The 16,759-nt window shown below is 37.2% G+C and overlaps 2 protein-coding genes across 5 annotated transcripts; both read right to left on the reverse strand.

The window, feature by feature from the left end:
- Nucleotides 1-650: 650 nt before the first annotated feature.
- On the reverse strand, nt 651-6,897 carry LOC140015302 (protein S-acyltransferase 21-like). 3 transcript variants are annotated; one of them, XM_072067397.1, is made up of 11 exons: nt 6,369-6,897; nt 6,170-6,257; nt 4,790-4,903; nt 4,553-4,673; nt 4,032-4,219; nt 3,710-3,778; nt 3,283-3,354; nt 3,033-3,179; nt 2,598-2,678; nt 2,313-2,519; nt 651-1,752 (listed from the first exon to the last, which is right to left on the reverse strand). In XM_072067397.1, the coding sequence occupies exons 2-11, from the start codon at nt 6,212-6,214 to the stop codon at nt 823-825; spliced, it is 1,974 nt and encodes a 657-aa protein (XP_071923498.1). In that variant the 5' UTR covers nt 6,215-6,257; nt 6,369-6,897; the 3' UTR covers nt 651-822. The 3 variants fall into 3 exon arrangements, with proteins under 3 accessions (XP_071923498.1, XP_071923497.1, XP_071923499.1); XM_072067396.1 differs by having other exon boundaries at nt 6,346-6,897; XM_072067398.1 differs by having other exon boundaries at nt 3,033-3,161; nt 6,170-6,894.
- A 4,128-nt stretch (nt 6,898-11,025) lies between these two features.
- LOC140015303 (MLO protein homolog 1-like) lies at nt 11,026-16,565 on the reverse strand. 2 transcript variants are annotated; one of them, XM_072067399.1, is made up of 14 exons: nt 16,150-16,565; nt 15,928-15,985; nt 15,525-15,784; nt 15,298-15,414; nt 15,070-15,130; nt 14,795-14,880; nt 13,998-14,072; nt 13,592-13,680; nt 13,447-13,496; nt 13,279-13,319; nt 12,923-13,096; nt 12,628-12,663; nt 11,866-11,994; nt 11,026-11,713 (listed from the first exon to the last, which is right to left on the reverse strand). In XM_072067399.1, the coding sequence occupies exons 1-14, from the start codon at nt 16,279-16,281 to the stop codon at nt 11,324-11,326; spliced, it is 1,698 nt and encodes a 565-aa protein (XP_071923500.1). In that variant the 5' UTR covers nt 16,282-16,565; the 3' UTR covers nt 11,026-11,323. The 2 variants fall into 2 exon arrangements, with proteins under 2 accessions (XP_071923500.1, XP_071923501.1); XM_072067400.1 differs by lacking the exon at nt 12,628-12,663.
- Nucleotides 16,566-16,759: the final 194 nt, after the last annotated feature.

Genomic DNA, 16,759 nt, shown 5'->3' on the forward strand with positions numbered 1-16,759 from the left:
AAAAATAAATTTAAATTGCTATTTTTCTAAAATACCCTTCATTAAATAAAATTGGCTTTTCATATATCAATATGTTTTGGAAAATTTCAATGCATTAAATGGGGTAGATTATATTCAATACTAACAATCTATATTAAATAAGGTAGTTTATAGTAATAACAACTTACATTGAATAAGGGTATCTTAGAGAAATTAAAAGGCAACTACGATTATAATTTAGAACAGACGAAGAAGGAAAATAGAACTATTAAAGTGGGACGGAGGGAGTATGTTGCTCCAAATACTATTAGCTGTGAAGTAGTACAAGTTATGTCGGGACTTTTTTTTTTTTTTTTTAAAAAAGTTCGTAAAAAAAGAAGTATTGCTCTGTCTCTCCCTCCGGGGTCCTAAGTGAAATCTTACTAACGCAGAGTGTTAGTAGGGATTATATTCATATATACTTACAATAATAATAAAGAAAAGAAGAAAGGAAGAAGATAGATCACAACCATTCAACCACAAATTCCCTCCCTTTGCCTATTTTTGTGCGATTTTACCAGACTAGAAAAATTGATTAGTCCGATCCAATAAAATTAACCCCAAAAAGTTGACCACTCAGCCACCGCACCACCACCACCACCACCATCAATGTGGTTGTACTACCAATAACATTTCGTCAATCGCGGACTCCGCCATCAATCTTTTTATCTCTCTGATTTTGACGTGTGTTCCTTGACAACAACATATAATGGAAGAGAAAAACAACAATGATAACTGAACTGGAGATCTATTTCTATATATATTTTACGAATCGAAATAAATCAGAATCTTGTTTCCTAAACCTCATTGAAACCTAGAAGAAAATTGGTTTTGCTGCGAGTCGCTCGGAACGAACACAGGAAGCTGACCTCCCCGCTGTGTTCTACCCTGCTGATACAAACTTGATCCCGAGCTTCGTTGCGGTCCAGCTGCCAATCCGCCGCCGCTTCTCGTCCCTCCTCTACCTAGCTGCTCGCTCACCAATGGGCCACCAAAGAAAATGGATTGGCCCGTGTACGTGAGCTCAGTTCCAGAAACCTGGGAGGAACAAGAACCAGTGTTTCTTGTCGCTGCAGACACAAACCGCCCAGCTTCCTGATCCCAATACACTGACGACTTGGGGTTTTCCGTAACTCCAGGATTGTTTTTCCTCGCAAGGTTCTGGTTCAGATCATCTCCTACACCAGCCTCATTCCCATTCCCATCACCGGCTTTCACCGACCAAGGTGATTGTTCTGCAGAGGACTGATATATTGGGTTGAAGTGGCCTCTGTTCGAAGATTCCAGCCCCTGTGGGGAAGGAGTGAGATTTGCCGCAAGAGGACTGCTTAAATTACTAATGCTGTGACCACATGTTTCAATATCTTCTCTGCTTGCAAGACTTGGTGGACATGAGCTCTTCGTGGAAGATAACCTTGATGTTCCTGCCCGAGCATTCCTTTCATAAAATCCCTGGTTCGTACTCGTTGGACTGCTTTTACCGCTCATATTTGTACTCGACAAATGATCACCATCATGCTGATGATGTCTAGAACTCACTGGACGAAGAACAGATGAAGAAGCTCTAGCCTTGGCACCAGCTTTAATTGCCTCGTTAGAATCTAGTTTTGCAAGTTTCCATGCACTAATTCGGACTGGACGCTGCGCCACCTTTTTCCCCTTGTCAGCTTGTAATGTATCTGGATCAACTGTGGATGGTAAGCGTCCTGGCTCTAGATGAGGGATAATCTCATCCTGTATATGAGACACCAGGAATGGAAGCATCTCAATGCACTTTCATAGCCTTGCTAGACTTTGACATTCCGAAAGAAGACAAATGAAATGCATTTAGCAGATAATGTTTTCTGTTTCTAGTAGATTAGAAAGGAAGTTGCAACTCTGATCTAGTAATAGGTAAGACCATGAACACTAACGCCAAAAATGAGGATTTCATCGAATCCACAAGTCGATTTGATGACCACCACTGAATGCCAACTTCATCAAGTCCAGAAGAATTCAAGATGCCATTAGTTTGGGAAAAAGAAAAGGACGTAGCAATGTGGTGTAAGACATTCACAATGGTAGCAATCACTTGACCAAATAGCTTTGCCAAATCTTTAAGGATAATAAACTTATTAAAGAATATGCTTCACTGCATATGGTGTAAGACATTCACAATGGTAGCAATCACTTGACCAAATAGCTTTACCATATCGTTAAGGATAATAAACTTATTAAAGAAAATGCTTCGCTGCATCCCACAGTCATGCACATAAATGTCTGTTAAGAATGTAGAATAAGAGAAGCATCAGCACCTGATGGTCCATAAAGATTCTAGGAGGAGTGCACCAAGCACCTTTATACTGCAAGCCCTTTCCAAGAGAACTTCTACCACTAATTGCAGTCACAGCAGAACTTGTTGGCGATGATGGCAGGCTCTGCTGTTCTTCTCCGTCGATAGAGGGTCCAGGAGGTTCACTCTGGGTCCTCATAGCAACAACATACTCGTATGTTGTAATACCCTGTAGAAAAGGTTATGGTTTCAGTAAATAATGTTATCAGAGAGAAAGAGAGAGAGAGTAAGAGGGAGAGAGACTAACCTTTCTAATCAAAATTATGTGGAAAAAGAACAGTTCACCCAGAGGCACAGTTGCAAGAAAAGAAACAGCTGTGCAGAGTGCCTGTAAAACAAGAGAAGCAAAAAGAAAAGGCACTTAGAGAACCAAAATCTCTCATAAAATTGTATGGAGGTGGCTTATAACACGGCAAAACCTATTTGCTGAATCCTAGATGCAAACTAGACAATCACAAACTTAGTTCACAAGAATAATGCACACACTATTCCCGACAGTTTGGTACTGCTGAAGAAATTAGTACATGAAGTATTTAATGGAAAGTCTCCCTCTTTCATTAGCACTGAACTGTTTGCAAATACAGTAGCAAGGTAGATCATGCAAATCCAACACATACACAACAATCAGCTTAACATTTGACAATTAATATAGGTACTGTATTTGAAGTACAAAGAGATATACCACCACAGTGGCAAATGGGGGTCGAGAGAATCCATCCCCAAGTCTATCTGTTATCTGATGTTCTGTAGCCTTTCTATCAGCAAAGCAACGAACAAGGACCATAATGCCCACCGCACACTCAAAAGCAAGCTGACCCCAAAAAACTCTCTCAAGAAGGAAGGGTTAGGAACAAGAGATAGTCATAACAAGCCAGAGCTGTGAGGAAAATAACAGAAAACTTGAAAAGCAAAGAAACAATATAAGAGCTTACCCAGACAAGGCTTGCTGCCATTAGGCACACAAAAGTGATATAATTTTTCCTTCCCACACAATTATTTAGCCACTGCATAAATCACAGCATTGAACCAAAGTTAAATTTATCATACGGACAGAAAGAAAATGCATTTAAGTGTTGCAGAGAATTCTGCATACACAAAAAAGGTGCACAACGAAAAAAACAATTAAAGTTAGTAGGTAATGAGGAAGAATCCTGGGTTTGAAGCGGTAAAATATCAGATATCAACCCGACAGGTCATATATTTCTTTAATGACTGATCCTTGGATCGCTCCAAACACATCATCTTTTACAATCAGCCTCTTCTCAGCAATAGATGGGAAATTGTAATTCCTCAATATGTCAGTCAACAAAATGAGAATATGTATTCTAATAATATGATAAACTCCAACTTTAAACCAACCCGGCAATGATGATCAAATCCATCAACACATTTGTCACAACTCCGGCAATGTTTACTGAATTTTCGAACCTGCAAAAAGAAAAACTCTCCTGAATGATCTGGTTCCAGTACATATGAGTTCCCACTTTAGAAGGCAAAAGATAAGATGAGGATGCAAAGAGTAAAAACTGTAGAAATTCCTCGATTATGATGTAATTCTCTTAAAAAGTAGCAGCTGAGATAAAATTCCTCTAACTGCTTTCTATGTTCCCAATTTTCATATGTATGTAAATACATCTACAATGATCTTTAAGAGCCTTGCACATGATAAGCACTTTTATACCTCAGCATTGCACAATGTGCAGAACAAAGCCTCTTCCTCTCCATTTTGCTCCTGTAAATGGTCTTCATCTTTCCGACAATCGGCCTTCACGAGAAAACCACAAAAGAGCCCTCCAACTGTCGAACAGCAACCTGAGCTATGTTGTTCGGATTTTCCTTCATTGTTCAATCCTACCTTGCTTGGCTCCTCTATAGATGATAATTACATCATCAGACACCAGTAAACTATCAAAAGCTACAGTTACCATCCATGCTTCTTGGAGGATACGAGGAAATGAAAGGTAGACTTAACACAACTGCTGACAATGCATTTAAAACTCGACTTTTCCTACACTTAATGCTGATTAAGTGAGAGATTTCTGATAATTTACACATCTTATGACTCAATAAGAGACTGCTGGATGAAATTCTATCAGCTCATATCCCAGCATTTTTCATGCGTCCGACTGACCACTAAATCAGACACCATACTTGTTTTTTGGTTTTATGATTGGATGATTAAATGGCAATAAAAAAACTTACCAGGGAACTCTGAGTTGTTCTGTGACCTATGAGTCAATGTCTTGTCAGGTTCGATGAGAATGCCAGGATCAGCAGGATCAATGGCTGTGCATCTAACATAAAGTATAAACACACAGAGAGCCTGAAAGGATAATAACAAAAATAAGAAAGCAACAACTGGAGAGAGAGAGAGAGAGAGAGAGATCTCATTATCTCAAAGATAGAAGAAGAAGAAGAAGAGGCCCCTGTTGCACTCACCAGAAAGGAATAAATACCAATGGCTATGTATTCATAGATGTCCTTCCCAAGAAAGGGAGCAAAAAAGGCATAGAAAGCAACAGATAGCAGGAAGAAAACAGTTATTGCCACCACCTAAAAAGAGGAATATTGCTGGTGAGAATGCTCGATTTGAGCCTAATTATGGTGCTTTGGGGAAGCAATAATATGGAACCATGTAGCAGCTTAACAACAAAATTAAAATTTTGAACTCATATAGTTATAAGGACTATAAGAGGATTGAAAGCAATTACTAAACTCACTGTCAAAATTGAAGTGCAGAACTATTCTTTACAAAATCTGAAATGAGAGAAAGTGGTGCTTGTGAAACTTCAAAGAATGTATGCAGAACCACGCACCAAAGAGTAACCTTAGGTTCATATTATGTCTTTAAGGTAACAGTGGCAGGATATGTAATGGACCAAAAGCTATTTAATTTTCTGAATAAGCTCAAGAAAAAAGATAAACAAGGACATATTACTGGGACAAAAGGTATGAAGGAATATTAAGAGCCAATTACCTAAGACTAAGATGAGCCAATGCTAAAACCTTACGGAAGTACACAATTCTTCACGACCACAACCCCAGTAAAGCACGAGAGGGCTAAGGACTTGGAAATGATCATCTAAAATTGAATATGTGCAGCTCCATAAACTCGCTTTCTAATCCATCTAGATGAGATTTTTTATTATTAAAGTTTCCTGACTTCATCGTTTTCAAGACTGTCCTTATACTAGTTATCTAGCAGGTTTTGTTCCTATGCTCTAACCAAGTCCAGAAAATATCAGGATTCTACTCAGAGAAGTATTCATGGAAGTAATGTTAACTTATGACAGCTTAATATTAAATCTTGCCTGGGATAAATTGTAAAAAAAAAAAAAAAGAAAAAAAAAAAGAAGACACTAAATTGCATTTCACCCCTAAAACTCTTCGAAAAAAGCAAGATAAAATTAGTGAAGTTGTCAAGGAAAATTGATAAAAGTGTAAAAGAGAGAACACAGGAATATTGTGCTACACAATTTTGTAGAAGAAGGAGAGAATTCGTGAATACAAGCTTCCCTCCCCACCCAAAAAAAAAAAAACCACCGAAGATTTTACAGAAAAGAATAAACAAAGCAATGGCATCATGATTTCACATTTGTTGAGCAATAAACTGAAACAAAAACAGTAGGAAGAAGCAGAACGATAATGTTGTGACAAAAAAGCCTACATTGCACGATCTCAAAGAGTCAAACAGGTTTAAAATAGAGAGAAATGAGTCAAAAGCTCCCTCTATTTCCCACAGCTTACCCCAAGACTACATATTTTTTTCCCAAATTTCTCACTTCAATCAAAAGCCAGAAGAGTTGTTAGAGAGCCTACCTGAAACGTGTGAGCAGGAAGTTGCCAGCCATGACGCCTAGCCATGATCAGTACCCAAGTCAAAGGGTGTCAATCACCAGCATTCACCCTTCAACATTAAAAAAATTTTAAAAATAATTAAAAAAAAAACTTGTGACAAACTTAAATCTCCGAATCAGATTTTGTTTCAAAAGTACTTAAAACGCTTTCCATCTCTCACTCCATCTCTTCTTTCATCATCAACTGAACCAGAGAGTCTGACGGGCTTTCTGAGATTTAAGTCCTAACCCAGATGCTAAAAACTTATGTAAATGTGACGCATTTTCTTGATTTGCAGTTCTAGGGTTCGGGGAGATCAGCAAAGTAGCATGGATCAATAGGCCATTGAAGTGACAGAGAAGGCTACTGAAGAGGTTACAAACAATGCGAAAAGGGTTCAGTTTCCGTTGTACAAATGGTAGTAAGTGGCACAGAATACCCAGTATTGGAGTGGGGGATGCGCCCACTGCCGGCTAACGGTTCGATTGAGCCCCCGAAATGGCATATTAGAACCAACATATTTTGGGCAAGTTGGCTTAGGCTCATGGTTAGGGTTCAAATCTCACATCTTGCAATTAAAAAAATTCAATCTTTATAGAATAAAATTGTATAGATATTGTCCGAATTGTATGAATATTGCCGATTTGCAAATGAATCAAGCCGCTCACGAGTTAATTTAGTCAAAATTTAACTCAAGTCCGATCAATATCAAGTACGAGTCGAGTTCGAATCGACCAAATCAGGTTATCGAATTCAAACAGAACATAGGGAAACTCAACTCATTAACTCGCGAGTTAACTCAAATGTGAGTGTGTGTGATTATAATATTTTAGTATTAATGAAAAATGATTATTTTATTCATTTTTTAAAAATATAGAATAATTATTTTTTATTTTGTAACCTTTCAGTAGGCTTGAACTTAAGTTCGATTATGTTCAAATTTGAGGTCGAACTCAAGTTTTATATTAAAAACTTGTTGAGCACTTGATAAAATTGAGTCGATTTGACTCAATTAAGCTAAAACTCAACTCAAATTGGCTCAGTTGCAGCCCTATTTTGGGATTCTAACTTTTTATAAATAGTGGTTTAATGGTGATGCTAGTGGATTTGTTTCTAAAGTTGCCATCTAAAATTCAATTTTCAAATTTGAATTTAATATAAAATACAGATAAATATGGAGATAACATTAAAAGTAAAGAGAGAGATCAAAATTAGCTTTGATTTTGGTAAAATAACAAATATTTTGGGACATTTTAAAATAAAAAGCATGATACTTTCAATGAGATAGAGGAAATAATTTAATTGGAAACAAAGCTAGATTTGGTGTGTGCATATACATGATAAGTTAAGCGTAATTTAAATGTGTTTACCAACATTTATTAAGCACCTATTAGAAAAAAATTCAATACGTATATACATTGATATTATATACACTATCATAATTAAATGCATTATACATATACAAAATTTAAATCTCAAATTTAAATTATTTATTATCCATCCAACAATGATAGTATATACAAGATTAATTCTCATTTAAATAGTGTTTGGTAGGTTCAGTTTTAAACCAGTCACCAAGTGGCATAAATGAGCTCTCAATTCGGAGCATTCAGATATCAAGGATAAATTCTGCCCTTAGTTTTAAAGCTCATTCTCAACAACACTTGACTATCATTCGTTAACGGACGAAGCTAAACAGCTCATTGAAAATGTTCTAAAAATTGAATTAATGTTCTAAAAGTCTTTCCTCTGGAACCTGGATATGCCGGTTTTTTTGGCACGAACGTAATATAGGCTGTCAATGGGGCCAGCTCGACCCGAGCTCTGTCTATTTCACCCAAAAGAAAAAGGGTCGAGCGTACCATTACTATAATTCTGGGTCGGATAGTGTTTGGATCTAAATTTAAAATCTGATGATTAAAATATGAGTTGAATTTGAGTGGCTATGAATGAGCTCAATCCAATTAAGATTTGATCCATTGTATATAAAAAATTTATACTTTGATATGTAATTTTTTGTATGTATATACATGCCCATAATTATATAACTATAAATGTATTATTTTTAAATATGTAATGTATAATTAGACTATTAGTAATTAGTATTGGCTTTGAAGAAACTTTAGATTCATTAAATTAATATATTTAAAGAGAAAAACTTATTAGTAGTCTAGTGACTAATGACTATTACTATTAGTCTATTACACGATCTGAAACTAAAAGCCCTATTGGTGTTGATTGATGTACTTTTTAACTAACATTTTACTAATTTATTTCTAGTTTTAATATTGTAGATTGCAAATTAACTTTACTACTTAATGGTTATAGTAATTATACTAACAAAATTAAAGAGTAATAAATGAATTTGGATTCAACACAAATTAAGTTCAAAACACAAATATATTGCGAGTCATTCGCATATATTAACACGAAACTCATGATTTGGAATCCAAATATCTTACCAACTAAATGAATCGAGCCGAACCGAGTTTAGATGGCCCGATTGACGCAATGTGGGGAAGAGGGAGTTCAACCGAATGACTACGTGGAGGACCTGAGATTGGACCTTCGCACTAATGTGGCTTATAGATTTTCTAAAACGCAAGGAAGCTTATGCATATGCTAGTACGCCACGGGGAAGCGAGATCAATATAAACTTTCTGGGACAAAGCATACGCATGGCTGATGCAAGAGTCCCCCTGCACAAGAGCTCAACCATAGACGCCCCACTCTAGTTTGTTATCATGACAATGTTGAGTTCTTTCCTGCAGGCAATGAAGTAAACCTTTTGTTGGATGGTCTACGTCATGCTGTAATCGGGAAGAAATGATTTGACTTCATAACAGATCAATCCCTTCTGCATTTTTTGGTGAATCATAACGAAACCCATCGTCAGAGCATCTGACAGGTGATACTGATAGGAAAAATGGAGGCTGGTCACTAAAACCTGAGAAGAAATAATCATGGATGATCAAACTCGTACTATTTACATATTACCCTTTCTAATCTTTTGAGACGTGAATAGTCCAAAACAATCTTGGCACACTTTGGACCATTAATCTATCTTCTGACGTCGTGAAGTTTGCTTTGAATTGTGAACAACGATGATAGCAATGATGGAATGATTAGAGGCTCCATATTCCGACGACTCTTTGAGAACTTTCTGATTAAAGCTAGGAGCTCTCACTGAGAGGTTATTTTTGTGACCCCCGCCCCACTTTTCTTTTTTCTTTCTTTTTTTTTTACTCACAAACAAGGTCCTCATTTTAATGATTAAGCAGGTGAAGCATGACCCAGAACGTAGATTTATTGGATTTTCTTTCTTCTTTCGTCGGTGCCAAAACAAATTTGTGGGACTTCAAGGCGAAAATTGGTGGCGTACTAATCAATGCACAAATCCAACCAAAATAATGAGTTGTAATTAACCATGTGGACGCTTAAATGAATTAGGTAATCGTCTTACTAACTAACATTCCACAAAGCTTTGACTTGTGGATACCTTAGCTTGAGTGAGCTGCTCCTAGACATTAAATATTTGATGTTAGTTCCTTTAGGTCGAACATGATGTGCTTGAATGTTTGTCCAATTCTGTCTTGTGTGCTGCCAAATGCTTTGATTAGAAGCAAATCCCTTTCTCCTTATCAATCAACTGGAATTTGGAAATGGATCCATCGTGTTGTTTATATTAAAAGATGGCATTGTCTAACCAAAACATGGGTTGGAATCCGGTAATTAACTTATTTCTTGAACCCCATCGTCTGTCTCCTCACATGCACGATGTATCAAAATAAATGATATAACTATCATAGACCCTTCTTTCCTTTTCTTCGGACAGGGCATGATGTATACTTACTGATATAACTATCGTAGACCCCCATGCATAGGGTTGGATCAAGATGCATGTTAGTAACAGATTTCCTCGGAAGAGAGACAAGTTCATCAACTGCTGGCTGCAATTCTTGCATAGTTAATGCGAAGGACAAATTAAATTTGTATAATTGTCGTGGAAGTAAACGTGTATATTTGATGAAGGACGTGGCATCTGAATTGTCAATCCGATATGAGTATGATATGTTATGATGTCAGATGAGTTGGGTAAACTAATTCTTTAAGTATTGTAATTTCGAAAATTGAGATTACAATGCTTATTAATAGCTCAAATCTATATTGTTGCAACTTAAAACAAGTCAAAATTGTGGGGAACTTTTCTAAGTTGGGTGTAGGAGTGATAACGAGTCAAGTCGAGATCGAGTAATACTATATTTAAGATCGAACTCGATGATAGGCAAGTCTCCTCGAATTCGAACTCGACTCAAACGAGCGGAAATTTATATAGCTCGACTTGACTCGACGAAAGAATAATTAAAACTCAAACTCAATTCGATAAGGCTTGCTACTGTTCTCAAATCTTTTTGAGTTTGAGTACTCAAAATACAAAATTTTGTGTAAATTATATAAAACTTCAACCCTTATTGGTTATTCTATAATCAATATTAAATATATTATATAAATAATAAAATTAATCGAACTATTCAACGAGCACTCGAGCAACACGAAGAGAGGCTCGAATTCAATTTGATTCCTTTATTGAGTTACTAAAGCTCGAACTCGATCAAACTAAATTTGAATCGAGCGTTTGATCGAGTTCTTCACAAACTACTCACTAGCGGGTCGGTTTACTAGCACCCCTAATTGGAGGAGGAATGGGTTAAGTGGTACGATGGTATTAAATGAAGGAGTGTAAGTGAGAGATTTCGCACTGGTTTGTGACCTTTCACTTACACTAAAAAGAAAAAAAAACATTAAAACATATACATATATGCATGTGTATGTGTGTGTCTATATGAATATGTACATATTTGTATATTAGAATCCTTATCAACAACAGAGCTTATTCAGTACTTTTTCCTCTTAGCTTCATTGATATTATTGCTTGAATTTTTTTTTTTTTTTTTGGGTGAATGCTTGAATTGACTCTAGTTTAAAGGGGAGAGTGACGTGATGAGGTTGGCGTTCAGCGTAGACTATTCCTGGCTAAATCTACTTGTGTATATCTAAGAGGGGGAAAAATTCAATCTTGAATATGCACTAGACTGGTAGTGTTGGTGCGGATTTGTGGCGCATTATAATACATAACTAGAGCTTAACAAATGAAAAATCTTCACGATGGGGGTCTACATTTCTATGATCTGTGGCACTACCTGATGCGGCGTCATGTGTAGGTCCGCGGGCGGAAGCTTCAAGATCTGAAAGCTCAGTATCAGTTTGATAAGACGTTGGAGAAGCAGGATAACTTTCTGTTTCTGGAGCACTAGAGCGGCATTGGAAGTTGTGAAGCAGATGGAGAGGTGAAGAACCTTGACCTGGGGTGGTTTCCCCGCTGGTGAAATTGGCATTACTAGTAGAAGTATCTGTTGCTGCCCCTGCTTTGCGCAGCTTCTTCCTGTTCTTAGCCGCCTGATGCCATTTCTTCAGAGCCGTGGCAGTTTGCTCCTCAAAAATTGCTTTCTTCATGTGAGATCCCATCTGCAAATGTTTACAAAACGAGATAGCCGGCCGGCTTGTAATTACTTAGTTAAGTTGGCTCCTTAATAATATTGGCGACCTTGCTATTTGACTAATTTGAATCAAAAGAGAACAGGAGCAGCAGTATTCTGGAGATGTGTGTGTGTGTGTACCTGCGTTACCAGGGCATACAGAGGGAATGTAATGTAGCTGCAGAGGACTTGAAGGGCAAGCCCAAGGAATACTCGAAGCAATATCATCACCAAATTCTCATGCATGCATGAACCGATCCCGAACTCGTACTGCATCCCAAGATACACATAATGAGAAAATTCAGCTTCCAGTGTAAGAAGAACAATTGATGATTTGTATGTCTCGCATGACCACATTGTAGAGTATAAACATTTACTGGTCTTAGTTTTTGTTGTGCCTATCCAAACGAACCAATTTCTTACTCGAAATAGTGTTGACCAATTGCATTAGCCAAAGTTTTAGGATTGTAAAAAAAAATACTCTTAGAACAAAAGGGAAATATATATATAAAGAATCCATCATATTCCTTTGAAGAATCTTGATATGAATATCACAAGACAAATCATAATTATGTGATTTTTCTTTATCAATATTAAGCAAAAATAATAATAAAAGAATCCAACTAGTTGAATTTCAATTGACAACTAAATAGCTAATTTAAGATAATTGAACTGCGTGAATCATTTGCATTCTTTATTAACCTCAATGACACTTTTAGAGAAAATGTAAATAATATATCCAAATTCAATAATGCACCTCGCATTATTCAATTCAAATTCATGAGAAAAAAATTAAAAAGTTCAAATGGAAAGATATGAAGTACAATAATATATATTAAATATTCAATGTTCGGTTCACATATTTGTATTCTCAAATAATTAATTCATTCTAATTATACTTACCCATGACCACAAGAAGTATGCCATTTGGTATGCATTCTGCAAAGCCAAGAAATATATATATATATATATATATATATATATATATCAGACACTTGTAACTTGAATCAAAACAAGGCAAAGTCGTGAATTATTGATCATCAAATAAGTATGATGCTCTGTATAGCACAGATGATCTATCTTTATTCAGTATCACGTGCATACGTATTTATTTATCAGACGTATTTTGGGTGTAAGAAGCTTAATTTCTGATGATTAGAAACTGGATAATATCCCTTCCTTCACTTGGGGAATTCACCTCGAACAAGGTAAAGTGTATTAAGAAGAGGATCCAGTGGGGGCGACTGAACCAGAAAAAGTCATTGGTTGGCTCCACCACAGGAGCTCCTCTAACAACTGTAGTCTTGTCCTGGATTTGCTGTGCCATCTCCATTATAACCAGTTCGAGTTTGGTCCCCACCGAAACGAGTATCTGCATTATAATTCCATACATGAACATATATATGATATGATATGATGAGCGAGCGAGAGAGGAAGAAGGCATTAATCCTGCTGCTGTTTAAACAACAGAACAAAACCAGTTATTTACTCGTTCGAATAAAGTAATTAGCTTCTAAATAATTAACACAATCTGTTCGTGGCTTGTATACTTACGAGAAGTGGGATCAAGGATATCCAGGATATTGTATGCCAACCTGATTCCATGAAATACATATGCAATATCAGACGAACAAACAATAATATCGGCAAAAAATGGTTTTAAAATCACACACATATATATATATAGAGAGAGAGAGAGAGAGAGATTTGGGAGAGACTTACGGGAAAAGTTTAAAAGCAGAAAGAAGAGTACAAAGGACCACAGTGGGATACTGCGCATTGAAGTCAAAAGCATGTATAGTTTAGTTTAGTCTAAATTCTTTTTTTTGTTTTGGTTTTTTTTTTTAAACAATGTAATGAAACAAACCTTATTCCCAAGACCCTCTTATAGTCATCTTCCATGGATCTTTTGATGTACCTGTGGAAATCAAATTTGGCATTTGGAGCAAAATGCGCCTGAAATTTGGTCCATTATTTATTTATTGTCAAAATGAGTTCATGTTAAAAGTGCGAAATCTAGTCGATCAACTCAGCTCAGCTCAGTTGGGATCCTCTATGTCACTACTCGGTGCCAAATTCAGTGTCAATCCCACTTATCTTATGATGATAGAAGAAATTTAAAAATAACTAGTACATGACAAATTAAATAAACAGAACACTTGACATAAATATAGAAATGGCACTGAATTGTCAGTGGCACTGAGGATCCCGTGTGCTTAGCTTTAGCGCGGGGGGAGGGGGGGTGGAAGATCATAACAGATGAGATCACTTACGTTGATGAATCCGTTGCGGATCGTCAGATAATCCACCTTGGATATTGAACCAAAAAATTGCCTCAAGAATGCCACCTGTTTTTATTTTATTTATTCAAAACAAAAATCTTAAACTAAAGGAGAAGTTTCTGTCTAGTTAGTCCACTTTTGCTTTGCCTTCAGCAAAAAGATTCAGATTATTGCCATCAGGTTATTTTACTTCTAGTTCTAGTAGGGGATAAAAGATGAGCTCTGCAACTTCAAAGCACCCCAAGACGCATAGAAACACTCACACGACATATTAGCGTCAAACAGGGGTGCAAACGAATCGAACTGCTCGTGAGCAGCTCGATTCAAGCTCTGCTCGAGATCGAACTCAAAATATTAAGTTCGGGTCGCGAACTCGAGTATATATATATATATATTTTTTTATTTTTAATAGTAAAATTACATAAATATCCTTAATATTTTATTATTTATTAAGAAAAAATATTATATTATTTATTTTTTTAAAAATAAAATAATTATTTTTTATTTTTTTCGAGCTCGAGCTCGAGTTCAAGTTCGATGAAATTAAATCAAGGCTCGACTCATTTGCAGCCTAGCTACAAGTGATGCCTGACATCCTCCCACCCTACAGAGACTCAGATTCCGTGGCGTTGGCAGGTAATAATGGCAGGCAATAATAATTAGCTTAGCGCATAAAGTGGAGCGGTGGGGAAACTACAAATTATTTCCCTATATATAATATATATATATATATATATATATGTGAGCTGAAGTAAATAAAGAAAAGACAAAAAAAAAAAATCTCTTACGGCCCATCTCACTCCCGGTGCTCTGGCCATTCCACCGTGACGCCTCACAAAAGTTGTTTGATGGGCCAGCCTGAATCTAGCCGGATCTGCAGTTTCAAATGACCAGCCTATTTGGAACGTAATTCGACATGGGTTTGTGCCCCAAAAAATTGCTCAAACTGATTGGGCTTTAACAACACTTTGAGGCGTGAGAGAAGATGCCCGCCCGATTAAAGAACTCAAAAGGCACATAAAAACAGGAGGGAATTAGAAAAGCGACAGGGCAGGAGGATTACCACTTGAGAACTGATATTCCAAGGAAGCGGTTTCCAATTCCCAGGCCTTCCATTTTTTCATCTGTTTTTTCCAGCAATTAAAGAAAGAAGTGCTTAGATAATTTTTCTCAGCCCATTAATAATTTTATTTTTTCAGTTAAGCTAGCTAATCCGTGCAATTAATCCAGTCAATAAGTCATGAATGACAGAAGAAGAAGACAGTAGTGAAGTTGAGACAAGCTGAGTTACCTTGGCGTGACCGAGGGCCATGAGGATGACACTGTAAAGGACATGAAGAACTGCAAGAACGAATATGAAGATGTGCAGCTGATGCACTCCCTTGTATGATATCAACGATACCTTCTCCTGCAGCAGCAGCAGCAGCAATTTTAATCATTTTGTAATGTATGTATATGTATGCAGCAAATTAAGATTAAAACTCGTCGAACAATCAACGTCAGAGTGGATATGCTCACTTTAGCAGCGCAGTAATCTTTGTCACCCCCATCAGCAGCCAGAGCTCGACGCCATACCATTTCTCCCGCGTGGGAAAGTAGCAGTAGTTTCCTACGGCTGTCATCTTCAATATTACTGCTTCCTTTGTCCTCCTCCTCCTCGTACGAATCTTCAGGGCAGGGCAGCCACTTATCTCCGAGTTTGGCTGGAACACATATCTTTGCAATATAGGTGGCGCTCACGGTGAGCAGCAGGGAAATGAACCCCAGTATCATCAGCTCTGCCACCCAATTCATCAGCCATTCATCAGCATACTAAGGTAAAATCCTACAACTCCTATAAGTAACAATATTGGACTGGATTGCTAGCCAGTCAATATGTATAATTTAAAGATCACAAATGATATATATGTTCATGTTCAACCTGATTTAATTTTTTCCAGAGCTTCGATCATGGCTTTGTTTTGGCGTTTCTGAAACCACTGGGTGCCATCCACAAGAATTAATTAATACGAAAAGAAAAGATCAAGAAAATCCAGCTTGCTACACATGAGTCTGAATTAGGATGGTTCTTGAGGAAAGAAGTAGATCAGCAGACTGAGTAGACCCAGCCTGCCTGCCAGTATCAGAAACACAGCGGACTCACCTTTCCAAGGGAATGAATCCCAAGTTCCATGAGGAAAGAAATGATCACGAACACAGCGCACACAATAGCAACAGCCCACGTAGGAGTCTCCTCTAACGATCTTTCTCCAGCCCCGCCGCCGCCGGCAGCCATGACTGACGACCACGACTAATTTTCTACTTCCCGCTGCTATACCTATACGGGCTAGAAAACCCAATTAACAGACAGGTACTACTTTTTATCTGTAAATCGAAGGAGACCAAGACCAGGAGTTGTCACTTCATCTATTCAACTTGGGACTACCAATACTTGGTCATATGCAGAGTTGTTTCCCGTCGTAGAATTTGATTGGGTTGTTCGCATGAATAACGTACGAAGCAGCAATGTCGATCCATGCATAAATTACCAGCGAGATGGGATCATGCCGCACAAATATACTCCCGTTGCGCAATGCAGCCGGCAGGGCAACAACAGTTGCGTATACATACATACATATATATATCATATGTGCCAAATTTTAGAATTAATGGTCGGATAGACCGATGTCGTGAGACGAGATGTATATTTCCGACACATCAATTATATCACACAAATATGTAGAAAAATGGCAAGATACAAAAAGGCAGTAGTC

This window comes from Coffea arabica, chromosome 10e, assembly GCF_036785885.1.
Source record: "Coffea arabica cultivar ET-39 chromosome 10e, Coffea Arabica ET-39 HiFi, whole genome shotgun sequence".
NCBI lineage: Eukaryota > Viridiplantae > Streptophyta > Magnoliopsida > Gentianales > Rubiaceae > Coffea > Coffea arabica.

Bases quoted from the DNA above. Each gene is read 5' to 3' on its own strand.
- LOC140015302 (XM_072067397.1), bottom strand. From the start codon at position 6,214: ATGGCTAGGCGTCATGGCTGGCAACTTCCTGCTCACACGTTTCAG. The intron at 2,520-2,597 runs GTTAGTCTCTCT...CCTTTTCTACAG, and splicing joins ACATAATTTTGATTAGAAAG to GGTATTACAACATACGAGTA. The intron at 1,753-2,312 runs GTGCTGATGCTT...TCTCATATACAG, and splicing joins GAATCTTTATGGACCATCAG to GATGAGATTATCCCTCATCT.
- LOC140015303 (XM_072067399.1), bottom strand. From the start codon at position 16,281: ATGGCTGCCGGCGGCGGCGGGGCTGGAGAAAGATCGTTAGAGGAGACT. The intron at 14,073-14,794 runs GTAAGAGATTTT...AAATAAAAACAG, and splicing joins CACCGGGAGTGAGATGGGCC to GTGGCATTCTTGAGGCAATT. The intron at 13,497-13,591 runs GTTTGTTTCATT...TTCAATGCGCAG, and splicing joins AAGAGGGTCTTGGGAATAAG to TATCCCACTGTGGTCCTTTG.